Below are 12,969 nucleotides of genomic sequence, written 5' to 3'. Positions count from 1 at the left end.
GCTTCATGCCAGCCAGGCACACAAAGCTGCATGCGCCGCGCAGGGCGTAAAACTGTGGCTTAGCACTTGGATCCAGCTGTTGGAGTGAGTCGGCTGGAAGTCGGGGTTCTGCGCGGCTTCTTCCGCAAAGGTGCTAGGGGACCCAGGCCGCCCAGTGCGGATTGCCACGAGGTCACTATCTTAGCGGGCAGCCCTCCGGCTACCCTTGAAGCCAAGATGCGGTAACACCTGCGGCCGGAGCGTGCGCCGTGATATCGGAGGGATCATGGGGGCGGACTATTGCGATAGGCCATCGAGGGGCAAGTATCTACTTATTCATCCAATTGAACGGAGCGGTTTTGCTGGCTTGAAGCTGTTTGTGCAGCTGAGACCTCTCGCTTGTGTTGGTGTTGGACAGAACCACCGCTGACGTAGGGCTAGTGTCCAATGATTCATTGACAGTCTGCCATCATGGCCTCGTCCAGAAGACGCTTTTGCTAAAGTTACAGAAATGACCGCCATGGCCTCCCTTCAAAATACAATAATCCAGAGGTCAATTGGTAGAGAGGCGTAAATTCTTTCGTGTCGTGCTCAATGATACAAAGCGCGGCCATAACCGACCAGGGTGTTAATTATAATACACAGACTCGGGTCCGGTCGGGCTGCTTCCATCGCCAAACGTTTCGCGCCACTACGAGAAGCGGTCTCCCTTTGGACTCTTGAACGGCGTACTACTCTCGTATTTGCTCTTCTCCAATATTCTTTGTTGTTCCGTGGTCGGGGCATGGCGGGTCGGGGCGGGGTCGGAGCTGGACTCCTGGCTCGGCGAGCCGGCGGCATCGGTGCGCGGCTCTCCGCCCATGGTGGATGCGGAACCGGGCTGACTGGGGACGTTGTCGCCGTATTCCATGGACTGGGCCATCTGCTTGCGCTTGCGCTGCTCTTCGAAGCGGGCTGCGCGGTCGGCGTTGATGCTCTGCTTGGCGAAGTAGTAGGCCGTTCCGCCGGCTACATAAGTCGGCGTGTTAGCTACGGTACGAGGGCCAAGGCATGCTCAAATGATCACGTACCAAGACAGAGAGAGCCCCATCCGAGCCTGCAAAACACAGAGTGAGAAGATCAGCGTGACGGACGACGAGAGATGGTTTGCGACGAGTCAAGCGTACCAGAACGATTTGACCTGGGATCAGGCATGATGTTAGCCAGAGACTTGAAACCATATGCGACGGATAGGCTACAACTTACGGTGTTCATGTTTGCGGCAGAATATGGGGTGGACGATCAACTGGACAGATCTTGTCACAGGGCTGAAGGGTTGGCAGGTTTGTCTGGAACGCAATGGGAGGCAGCGAGCGAGAAGAGGAAAAAAAAGTTGCGCCGTTCGGAGTTGTTTGAATGGAAGATCTAAACCTGGTCAATCGGAGCAGTTGTCCAACAGTCAGCACGCACTGTGGTAAAGTGGGATGGTCTGATAATGAAGCTCCCCGATTGCTTGGCCTTGAGCCGTGCACGCGATTTGTGGACCCCGAGCGAGAGCGCAGGAAGGCGAGTGCAGCGTGCGGTGGTGGTTGCTCTCAATCGAGTTTAGCCGGCTTGAGGCGGTTGAGCCATAAGGTACGTACTCTTTTTGGAGGCAGCATCCAGCACATTAGATAAGCACGCTAGGAAGAGTCGCGCCTCACCAACGTTGAAGGGGGGAGAGAAGCTAGGTAAGAAGAGGATGGCGGATGGACAGCTGGGTCGAAGGAGGAGGGCAACAACGGCGAGGGCGAAAGTGATGTACAGGGGCCGCAGTGTTTACAGCGAGCGGCAGATCAGGCAGTCTGGCGGGTGTTCAGCGGGTAGGCCTAATTTCGGAACAATTAGCGTCCAGGTCCTGTCTCTCCACGCCCGTCGATTGGGTGTACGGTACTTGGTGCGTATGCAGTGTGTGCAGCATGTACGAAGTACCTACTTCGGGTCTGGTCTTGGGCAGATTCACTCAGGTACCAAGCCAGTGAACCCCGGGAAGCATGCATCCTCTCCCCCAATTCCATCCCCCTCCCCCAACCTTCTCGCAATTACTGGAACCCAGCAAGGCCAGGTACTTGGCGTGGAGGTACCTTGTCCAAGTACTATCCGTATGTGCGCCCAAATTACCTGACATCTCTTGGAAAGCAAAAGGTCGAAAAGGGCCCGCAGCTGGCTCTGGACGACCCTTGTTACCTAAGGTAGTACTCATAGTAAGTATACTACTCGCCGAGGGCTGGGAGGAGCTGGAGGGCTGTGGCAGACGACAGCCCAAAGAGGGACGGAGACTCGGCTTGGCAGGGCCATATGTCATTATGGATATTGCTACTCTAGATAGGACAGCGGGCACGGCGTACGTAGTGTACCTGACGTCGCCGTCGTAATTGAGGGCGGTGTTTGGATGGCGACGTCTCCAAAGGTCCCTCAAACCTTACGTACATGCCACCACGTACCTCCTGGCACCCGCGCAGAAGCCACTCGAGCGTGCGTATTGTATTGTATCCGTATGTAGGTAGGCACATCCATCCATCGGTAGATAGGTACCTGAGCGGTTGTACCTGACGGCAAGGTACAGAGAGGTAGGCCAGCCGGTTGCCTGCGAGCAAGGTGCACCGCACCACACCCCAACCCGCACACACTACTCCATCCACAGTCCACCACGGTGCCGTCCCAGCAAAACGGCTGGGAATCTTATTGCTCCAAGGGGCCTTTGCAATGCCACTTCGTTGTCAATCACAACTTTACCACGGATACTACTGCCGCTACCTCGACTCGACCACCACCACCACAACAGAAAAAAAAAACATTCTGCCCTCCGTCCCCTCTCGCGTCTGCTCCTGATCCACTGCGATTCTGACCATACATCTATGGCCATGCCCGCCTGCACGTCGAGGTAGCTTCGAAACGTCGCCCAGCATCATTATGCTCCCCAGCCCTCTTGCACGGCCGTCCATCCCACTTCGCAGAATCCCTCCGAACAGCCACGCGCATCAAACTATCGTCTTCGCTGACATACCCTCGCGATCCTCAATCCCCGTCCGACAGCCTCTACACCATCCCTTGACAAATTAAGCACGCCAGACTCGCCTTGTCCTAGCCCGCCGTTGATGGGCTCATGAAGATTCGTTTGAAGACGTGGGTGTAATGGGTATCAGCACCCTGAGCCCCGCCGTCCAGCTCAACTGTCATCATGCCTCCCCCCGATCAAAATGGGCCTGATGGCTCATCACTTGTTCGTTCCCCAAGCCGACAAGACCCCCTCTGACTTTGTGACTGACATGGCTGGCAGAAACCCGTCTCCTCCCTGAGAGCCAAGTTCGAGAACATGAACAAGGGCGAACCTGCGCCTGCACCTGCCCCCGCGCCTGTCCTTCCGTCGGGCCCTTCTCCGCCTCGAACAATCTCACCGGGCCCGAAGCCTGAATTCCTTCGAGATGCAGCCAAGTCTACCGAAAGCCTTCCGATACCCCCGAGACCGAGAGAACGTGGCAGCATCTCGACACCGTCTCTTCCTCCTCCGCTGCACGAGCCAGTCCCTCGATCGCCGGGCCGCTCCCTGGGCATACCTCCCACTCTGAAGCCGGAGCCCGTGAAAGCTCCCTCCGTCATGGTAGAGCCTCCTCAATCTCCTCCGAAGAATACTGTCTCCAGATTTGCGCATGCCGAGACCCCGGCTTTCTTGAACGCTGAGTCCGGCGCATCAACTCCGACAACTCCCACTACCGCGCGGCAGTTCAAGATCCCGAGTCGGCCCCATACCCCCTCTCTCGAACCGAACCGGCGCAGCCCAAGGCTGTCGGCCTCCCAACCGCCCTCTCCCCCGCCCCCGAGAAGGTCTGGCGAGATTCGCAGAGACAACAGACCCGCCGTCCCGCCGCCTATCAACCGTGCTGAAAAGCCGTCAATGCAGTCTCAGCCGAGGCCATCGTTTTTCGCTGATCATGTTGTAACCGCCAATAGACATATGCTGAAGCCGGAGACCTCTCCGTTCAGCAGCCCGCCTAGCAGCCCCGAACCGGCACCCCCGGTGCTTCCTTCGAGGCCAAAGGCGCCTGCCACACATTCGGATCCGCCGCCTCAACAGCAACGGGGAAGGACACTGGATGTTGGATTTGCACCTCCGCCTGTACACCACTCGATCATGACGAAGAGAAACCAGCGGGACCAGGAAACGAATGGATTTGTCAAGGGCCAAATCACGCCTCAAATTACTGGCGAGACCCGTCCTTCCGTACCAGCGCTGCCCGCGAGACCGCATACGACCGCCGAGCCACCGCCACGGCCCCTTTCTATGACCATGAAGCCGCCCCCGCGACCCCCAAGGCCTGGTATCAACACACATCCAGTCTCCGAGGCTCAACCACCGCCCAAACGTATTGTTTCGACCCCCACAACCCATCTTCCGCCACCTACCCGGTTGCCTGGACGTGCCAATACGGTGACTGACAGAACATCAGAGAGGACCACGCCTCGCCCGCCGCCACCACAACCTCCCATCTCGCACCCTCCTCAACCCGTGCAACACCCATCGCCGCCGCCGCCGCCGGCTGAGACGACGACTGCTCTCATCCCATCGAGCAATCATTCGAAGGTTGATGTCAACGGCTCGAGCCAATCCTTCCCGGATCCTTCCAACGTCAACCGGAGACCCCCCTATATCAAGCAAGGTATGCACGAAATCCAGACCAAGTACGATCCCAGAACATTCGACGTTTGCGGCGACCTGGTTTGCACCACTGGTCACTTGACCCGAGTTTGGAGTTTGCGGGATGGTGAACTCCTTATGAGCTTTGCCCACGGTGAGGGCATCAAGGCCACAGCAGTGGCGTTCAAACCTGGTAATAATGTCGATGAGGAAGGCGAACGCCTATGGATTGGTAACAACTTTGGCGAGCTAATGGAGGCCGACATTGCAACGCAAAGTGTGATTGCAAATAAGCCGAGCGCCCATGGTCGTCATGAAGTCATCAAAATTTACCGCCACTTCAACGAATTGTGGACACTTGATGAGACGGGCGGGCTTCTCGTTTGGGGTCCGGATGAGACCAGCACGCCAAACTTGACGAATAACTCACACCAAGCATTCCGACTACCGAAAGGCCACACCTTCTCGATGATAATTGGAGACGAGCTGTGGCATGCGAATGGAAAGGAAATTCGGGTGTTTGCTCCTAGTACAGACGGGCAGACCCAGTTTCAAGTTCTTGTGAGGCCTATGATGCAGGATACTGCTGGAGAAGTTACCTCCGGATGCCAAGCCCGGTCGCAACCTGGCAAGGCCTTCTTTGGCCATGCAGATGGCAAGGTTTCGATTTACAACACGCAAGACTTCGCTTGTCTCGGGATTATCAACTTGAGCTCTTGGAAGATCAACTCCATCGCAGGCGTCGGTGATTATTTGTGGGCAGGATTTAACACAGGTAAAGTCTGTGTTTACGACATGGCGACAACACCGTGGTCTGTCAAGAAAGACTGGCAGGCACACGACAAGAACCCAGTAGTGAAGCTCGTTTCGGACGCTTCCAGCGCTTACCGAATGGATCGTCATCAGGTAATCTCTCTCGGTGCAGACAACGTGCTTCGCACCTGGGACGGCCTCCTGCAGGATGACTGGCACGAGACGGAAATGAAGGGCATGGACACCCAGTACTGCGAGTTCCAAGATCTCAAGGTGCTATGTATGACCTGGAACGCCGGTGCATCTACGCCTCACAGCCTTCGATACGCTGAAGAGGACGCGGAATTCATCAAGAGTCTGTTACAAGCAAACAGCTCACCCGATATCCTGGTCTTCGGGTTCCAGGAGTTAGTCGACTTGGAGGACAAAACCGCCACAGCCAGTAAGTTAAAACCTTGCCATTCGACGAAACTTTGCTGACATTTCCCAGAACGTTTCTTGAAGGTCAAGAAGAAAGAGGGATCAGACCAGGAGCGAATGAGCCACCAATACCGCGACTGGAGAGACTTCTTGCTGAAGAGCCTCGACGATTACATGCCGCATGATTGTCTATACCACTTACTGCACACTGCCACTCTTGTTGGTCTGTTTACCTGCATTTTTGTCAAGTCGACGCTTAGAGATCGCGTACGGAACTTGAGCGCATCGGAGGTCAAGCGTGGCATGGGCGGCCTCCACGGCAACAAAGGTGCCATCGTTGTCCGTTTTATGGTTGACGACTCCTCACTTTGCTTCATTAATTGCCATTTGGCAGCGGGTCAATCACAGGCCAACAGTCGTCACAACGATGTGGCGGCCATTCTCGAAGCGCAAATTCTCCCCCCTGAGCGAGACCCCAATATGCGTCTGGACAGCTTCGTTGGTGGTGGAGACGGCACCATGATCTTGGATCATGAGCTCTGCCTCCTTAACGGCGACCTCAACTACCGCATCGACACGATGTCACGCGATACCGTGGTTATTGCTGTTAAACAAAATAACTTGGCCAAGCTACTCGAGCGAGATCAGCTCCTTGTAGCAAAGAGACGGAACCCAGCCTTCAAGCTCCGCGCATTTGACGAGATGCCAATCACCTTTGCACCTACGTACAAGTATGATGTCGGCACAGACAACTACGATACTAGTGAGAAGAAGCGCTCGCCAGCCTGGTGCGATCGACTACTGTACCGCGGAGGAGGCAGGATAAAGCAAATCGACTACAAGCGCCACGAGGTCCGTGTATCCGATCATAGACCCGTCACCGGACGATTCAAGTTCACGGTTAAGAAGGTCCAGCCGAAGGCGCGGGCCATGGCGTGGGTAGATTGCGTGTCGAGGTTTGAAGACCTGCGACTGCGCGAACTCAATGATGACAAGTGAGTACTTGCTTTTCCGCCGATAAACACTTTGCTAATAGACGTAGGATATCCTATCTGACGAATGTTATTGGTTACGACGCCGCCACTGCTCAGAGCATTCTCAACCCGCAGAGCGAGGCATGAATACACCCTTGCAAATTTCACTACGGACCACAGCTTTCAACCGCAGGCTACATGATTGATATGCGGTAGGCATGGTTGATGGACAACCCTCTGGATGCGAGTTACGAATGGAGGGGTTTTACGACCGGGGGCAAGGAAAAGGTTACGAAGACGGATAGCATGACACACGTTTTGAACGTCCAACAACGAATTGGCATTTGAATGGCGCAGTTTAGACAGAAAGATATTGGGATTCGTTTACCCACGACGCAAGCGGGAGGAAGACATACACCTATCCAGCCCCCAAAAATATGTCTAGCCTTCTACGGAGGCATCTGGGTTTTATGCTTTTTTTGACGAACAACGTGTGCTGGTCACCGAGTAGAGGGACCAACGACGGCCTGGAAGGATAATAGGAGAAAAGAGAAAGAGAGAGAGAGAGAGAGACCCGTGAATGCAACTACATCTTGTAGAGAGCCAAATCGCATTGAGAACGGTGAAGAGGTGCAGATCTAGGCAACTGGTATGTGCTAGGGAATGCAAGGCCATGCAGGATGCGTCTCTTACCGCCCCTGCAGCACCGCCCGATGCGCGCGCGAGTCACGGCAAGCCAATACGACTGTGCCTTGCATTTTGCGCTTGACTGACGTAGATGCTGCATGGTTGGCGGCGAAAATGTTGCCGTTACCCAGTTCGCCTAGCCGTTCGTTGATTTGCGATTTACAGAGCTCCCAAGATCGATCAACTTGCCTCGTATGGGTGTTGGTGTTAGTTCATGCATGCACAATGAAAGTCACTCAAGTATCCGTTGACACGTATATGGCCCCAATCAAAATATGTATTACCCCCTTTCTCAGGGGCTTTCAAGTCTATAAACCATATCTCTCTCAAGGTGTGAAGGTCTGGAAACCTCCCCCCTAGATCGTTGGGAAGTGAATGACTACAATTCTAGCTTTGCGTGCTGTTGGGCCATGTTTTTGGTTGTTAGGTCTGTGACAAAAAAATCTGAAAAATCTCAACTCATGCCGTCTATGTTCTCCCCCCCTTTGCTTTTCGCCGTCCAAAACTTTTTATTCATTTGTGTCGCCGCCGTGGGCAGTAGCTTTCAAGAAAAGGAAAGAATTTTGGTGTCCCCGCGCTTCTTGCTCAGATCTCGAGGAGGGCCTTGGCACCGGGCTCGCTGCAAACGTAGATGACGTCGTGGTTGTCGGTGAAACCGTTGAAGCGGGTGGCGGAGCACTTTGTGTAGGCGCCCATGTCCTCAAAGTACAGCCAGTCGCCGACGTCGAGCTCGTGCTCAAAGGAGATGGTCTCGGTGATGCGGTCGATGCCGTCGCAGGTGGGGCCCCAGACGGAGTAGCGGACGCCCTCGCCGTCGGGGCAGGCGTTGGCGGAGGGGCAGTCGTAGACGGTGGCGGGGCCGGCGCGCAGGACCTTGGCGACGGGGTGCTGGTGGTCGAACATGATGCTGGAAAAGTTGCCGTAGAGGCCGTCGTTGACGTAGAGCATGTAGCGCTTCTCGTTCAGGGAGGGCTCGTCGACGGTGCGGCGGGCGATGATGTTGCAGGCGATGGTGAAGGCGGCAGAGACGTAGTAGCGGCCCGGCTCGGCGATGATGTTGACGTTGCTGGAGGCCGGGAAGTACTCGTCGAGGGCGCCGCGGAGGACGGCGGCCATGTCCTCGAAGGTGTCGCCGCAGAAGCCGCCGCCAATGTCGAGCGTCTTCATGTCGAAGCCGTAGGCGCGGCCCTGCTCAAAGACCTCGTAGGCGTCGTAGACGGCCTTGTAGAAGGCCATGGGGTCGGAGGCGCCGGAGCCGACGTGGAAGCTCACGCCGACGACGTTGAGGCCGAGGTCCTTGGCAGTGGCGAGGAGCTCGTTGGTGTCCTCCTTGGCGGCGCCGAACTTCATGCTCAGGCGGCACAGGCTGGACTCGTCGTCGGTCATGATGCGCAGGTAGAGCTCCGCCTCGGGGAAGAGCTTGGCGACCTTGCGCAGCTCGTCGGCGTTGTCAAAGGTCATCTGCTTGACGCCCATGGCCTTGACGTAGCGGACGTACGAGTTGGTCTTGCAGGGCTGGGCGTAGATGATGCGCTCGGGGGCAACGGTGCCCATGTTGAGGACCTGGTCAATCTCGGTCTTGGAGGCGCAGTCGAAGCCGGTGCCGAGGGCGGCAAGAAGCTGGAGGACCTTGGGGTCCGGGTTGCACTTGACAGCGTAGAAAGGCTTGACGCGGGGCAGGTTGAGCTTCCAGCGCATGTGCTGGCGGTAGACCTCGCCTAGATCACCGACGAAGAAGGTGTCTTCGTCGCCGGGCTCACAAATCTCATGGTCGATGCTCTCGACGCGCTGGCGGAGAGCATCGCCAATCAGCTGCTTGGGGTTGATCACGCCATTCTGTTTGTTGTGATGGGCGTGTTCGACATAATGCGACGTCTTCAAGACGGGTTGGTGGTAGGTACTAGCAAAATTGATAGTAGCTGGGGCAAAATGCTCGATCGCGGCTGTTGCCATAACCATATCCCAAGCGGTTGATGGGGGTGTTTTGTTGGTGTTGGGTGGATGAGATTTGTGGAAAGTCGGTGGGTTGTTGTCTCGATACTATCGGACTCCTCTCTTTCGACAGTTGTTTGTGCTGTCGAAGGTGGTTTGTTTGTAAGAAGAAGTTGAACCTAGAATCGGCAAGAGAGTTCTAGGGTGGTCGAAAGCGGTAGCAGACAGAACCCTCAGTGATCTGACGAGGTCTCCTCGACTCCCCCTCGGCGAGAGGAAGAGGCGCTAAACCCGTCCTATGCGGCAGCTGGTTGGGGGAGAGAAAAGGCGTCTGGTGAAGCAAAGCGTCGAAGAGAAAGAACTCGAGCTTCTGCTTAGGCGACTTCAGCAGCGGGTGGCGGGATGGCGTTGACGATGTGGCGGGTCTTTCGGAGGCTGAAATCTTGGTCACTGACGAAGCTCACGGCCAGGGAAGCCGTGCTGGGCTGTTGTGCCTTTGAGTTGACCAAAGGCTAAGTCGGCGATGGGAAGGGGTGATCTTTATACAAGATCTGGAGAGGTGGTATGGTTAGCGAGGAGCTTCTTCACTATGAGGGCTTTCTTGATGGCGTTGTCGACGATGAGACGGAAATGAGAAAGGGAAATGGTGAATGGCATGAATTAGGAGAGTGATTTTCCGTCGCAAGCTTTGCTGGGTGGTGGTGGTGAGGGGCGAGGAGCAGCAATGGCTCTGCTTGTGTTGTTGTGTGTGTGAAGACACGATGACGATGCCATGTGACACGCGAGAGACGTGCAAGGTCAAGGCAGGTTGCGCGATTGCGGGCAACAGCTTCTTCCGTTTCGAAGAAAAAAGACGGAACTCACCAAGTTGTTGCAACTGGACGGAGAGGCGATGCTCGGGTCCAGGTAGCTGGTTAACAGTTGCGGTGTTTTGCGAAGAGCGGGAGCTGGCGAGCAATTTGGTTGACGATGAACCTTTGGTTTGGTGTTGGAGGACCAAGTTTGTGGCGGGGGGGTCCGTAAAGGCTTTTTATTGCGACGGGCTCTGAGGGTAGGTTTCGTCTTCTTTCTCCAGAAGTCCTTTTGGGTACCTTATTAGTGGAGCGGCGACGCCTGGGCTGGCCACACCACACACACACACACACAAACACAGCTGCCCACAATTTCTTGTTCAAAAATTTCCCCCTTGTCAAGGAGCATTGACTTCCAGCAACAGCTGCGGCTACAGCCACATCACTCACTCATCACCGTTCCTGACCCGTCCGGTGTCTGCTCTGTTCTCTCTCTCTATACTCCGTACAGACCGCAAGCTTTCCTCAGGAGCCAAGGTTCAGCCCGGCTCCATACAATGATGCTCGCCTGCTGAGTCTTCGGTCAAGTATCCCGGTGTACCCAGTTTCAATATCCCGTTGAACCCGCTGCCGACCACAAAAAAAGCCAACCTCCAAGTTGAGGCCTTCCACATCCACCAGTGGTGGAGAGAGACGCTCCCGTGGGAGAGACATGTACATGTGGTACATCGGGCCGCGTACCTTGTTCTGCAGGTTCCGGTGTCTGAGATGCATGGGTGATCGGATGTACTCCGTACATGACCTCACGCTGAAGAATGGGCGCAACAATTACAGCAAGTAAAGTACCTGAAGCTTAAAAGATGGTACCGGCCTCCTGTGCTCTGCCCTGGGCTCGGGTGGGCCGAAGGGAAGATACATTTCCATTTGGGCATGATTGTTGTTGCTCTTGTCGTTACGACGACGTTGTATGTAAGTATATTTTGATGCAGAACGAACACCTACCGGCTTTGTCTTGGTTGACACGCATTCCTCCACCATTACGAACCACCCGCATACTCTGCGTCGTTACCGTTCCAAGTCGTCACCACTATTTGCAAATGACATGGACCGCTTGAAACTCCATCAAGTACATCACCGTTGCCCACATTGTCCACAACGGGTGAGGCTAGCACAAAAGACGCCTGCTAGTTGCAGAAGTTGACAGTAGCGGATGCTGGAGCAGAGCACATGGAAGTTGGAACAAGAGGGGTGCCGAATGATTCTGTCTCTAGGCAGGCAAGACAAGACAGGCCATGTGGTGGTGGTACCTGGCCGGCTTCTAGAAGTAGTTTCGGGGTGCAAAATTGCGGTCTGAGAATTGCCGATGTGTCAGCAAGATCGGTGATGCTCAGTGCTCCCGGGGACTTGAGGTGTGACTGGAGGCTGCCAATGATGCGCTGCGGTGTTGGCCCTGCATGCGAGAAAGACATGCACCGAAGATCAGAGACGGTCAAACAGGCACGGCGCGCCAGACTTGGACTTGGCAAGATGGGACAGGGCATTTTCTGGAGAAGCAACGAGCTAGTAAACCCTAACGGTCCGCGTTGAGACCGACTCAGCCGTCGCCGTTCGCTTCATCGTCGACGACACAAGTTTCGGTCAGCACGACTCTGTCTCTCTCGCCCGTTGCCTTGCGAGGAAACGTCTCATCCCGTACCTTGCTCTGCCCCCCCGGGATTCGAGGCACGTAGCGTGAAGTAACGAGGGGTCTCCAGTCTCCAGACTTTCAAACTCCAGACCGCCGCCCGCCCGCCAGCCAGCCAGCCAGCAAGCAGCAGCAGCAGTGCCTCTTCGCTTGTCCTGGCTCATCACACGGGATCCCGATAAATTCCCTCACGCATGTCCACTCGGACGGCTACCATAATTAGCCTGGTTCCATGCAACTCTCACGCACCCAGCTCAAACGGGACGGGGTGAGCTTTGCGTGCTCCGCGCGCTGCTCTGGCCTAGCTCTTGTCACATTTCGCTGACATGGGCGCGGAAATTCGTCTGGCCAAACGGCCGCTCAATGCAATGAAAGAGTGCACAGCACCACCAGACCAGACCAACCGGCACGCATCGCCCAGAAGCATGTGCATCTCACTTTTCTTACCCTTTGCCCCCTTCTACTGGCGCGTACTCGCGGCATTGCTCTTCCCTCCCACCCTCGGCTGTGTCCTCCAAGACGGCAGGTGAGTAATATGTAAAGGGTACCTGCTGGGCTGCCTCCTCAAAACACCAGCCCACTCGGTTCTCGGCCTGGTGGTGGTGTTGGCGATGGCACAAGCCCTCCTTGGCTGGGCCCTCTTCATGAGCCGCAGTGCCACCTTGACTTACAGTGTGTACGAAGTCTCCCATGTCCACCACTTCGTGCCTCAGTGCCTTGAATTGTGGCGCCGCCCCTGGGAGTGACGTATGCGGGGCACTCGCGCCGCCATTTTTCGTCCAATGTTTGCGCCTTTTTGTTCTGTCACTCATCCGGCGTGTTTCCGTTCAATACTTATGCACTAATTGGCTTCATCTGATTGGTTGCTACATCTCATCCACCGATATCGCCAACTTCACTCTTTGGCATGTACTCTGCGCTTTAGTCCGACGACCCAATGCTGAGGATGTCGGTTCTGATAGAACGAGCTGGGCCGGTTATTGCGGGCCGAACCTCGCGATCCCCAGGCTCATCTTTCTTGATCTTGCGTCGTCTAGTGGTCTCCAAGCCATTGAGGTAGCAGGAAGACGTATCGTATCTGAACGCGTACTTTGC

General features: G+C 55.6%; 3 protein-coding genes across 3 annotated transcripts; 1 reads left to right on the top strand and 2 right to left on the bottom strand.

Annotated features, from left to right (window-relative positions):
• Positions 1-670: 670 nt before the first annotated feature.
• On the bottom strand, positions 671-1,233 carry COL26b_002290 (uncharacterized protein; the record flags this gene model as incomplete). The annotated part of the gene is made up of 2 exons (XM_053175216.1): positions 671-955; positions 1,225-1,233. The coding sequence occupies 2 exons, from the start codon at positions 1,231-1,233 to the stop codon at positions 671-673; spliced, it is 294 nt and encodes a 97-aa protein (XP_053040836.1).
• Positions 1,234-3,178: 1,945 nt separating this feature from the next.
• Positions 3,179-6,927, top strand: COL26b_002289 (uncharacterized protein; the record flags this gene model as incomplete). Its single annotated transcript, XM_053175215.1, has 4 exons — positions 3,179-3,220; positions 3,278-5,828; positions 5,877-6,801; positions 6,849-6,927. The coding sequence occupies 4 exons, from the start codon at positions 3,179-3,181 to the stop codon at positions 6,925-6,927; spliced, it is 3,597 nt and encodes a 1,198-aa protein (XP_053040835.1).
• A 1,125-nt stretch (positions 6,928-8,052) lies between these two features.
• On the bottom strand, positions 8,053-9,426 carry SPE1 (Ornithine decarboxylase; the record flags this gene model as incomplete). The annotated part of the gene is made up of 1 exon (XM_053175214.1): positions 8,053-9,426. One exon carries the CDS (start codon positions 9,424-9,426, stop codon positions 8,053-8,055), a length of 1,374 nt encoding a protein of 457 aa, XP_053040834.1.
• Between the last annotated feature and the right edge of the window lie 3,543 nt (positions 9,427-12,969).

Source organism: Colletotrichum chrysophilum (genome assembly GCF_026319265.1).
Source record: "Colletotrichum chrysophilum strain AFK26 chromosome Unknown scaffold_11, whole genome shotgun sequence".
NCBI classification, from domain to species: domain Eukaryota; kingdom Fungi; phylum Ascomycota; class Sordariomycetes; order Glomerellales; family Glomerellaceae; genus Colletotrichum; species Colletotrichum chrysophilum.
This window is presented reverse-complemented; position numbering and strand designations above follow the sequence as displayed.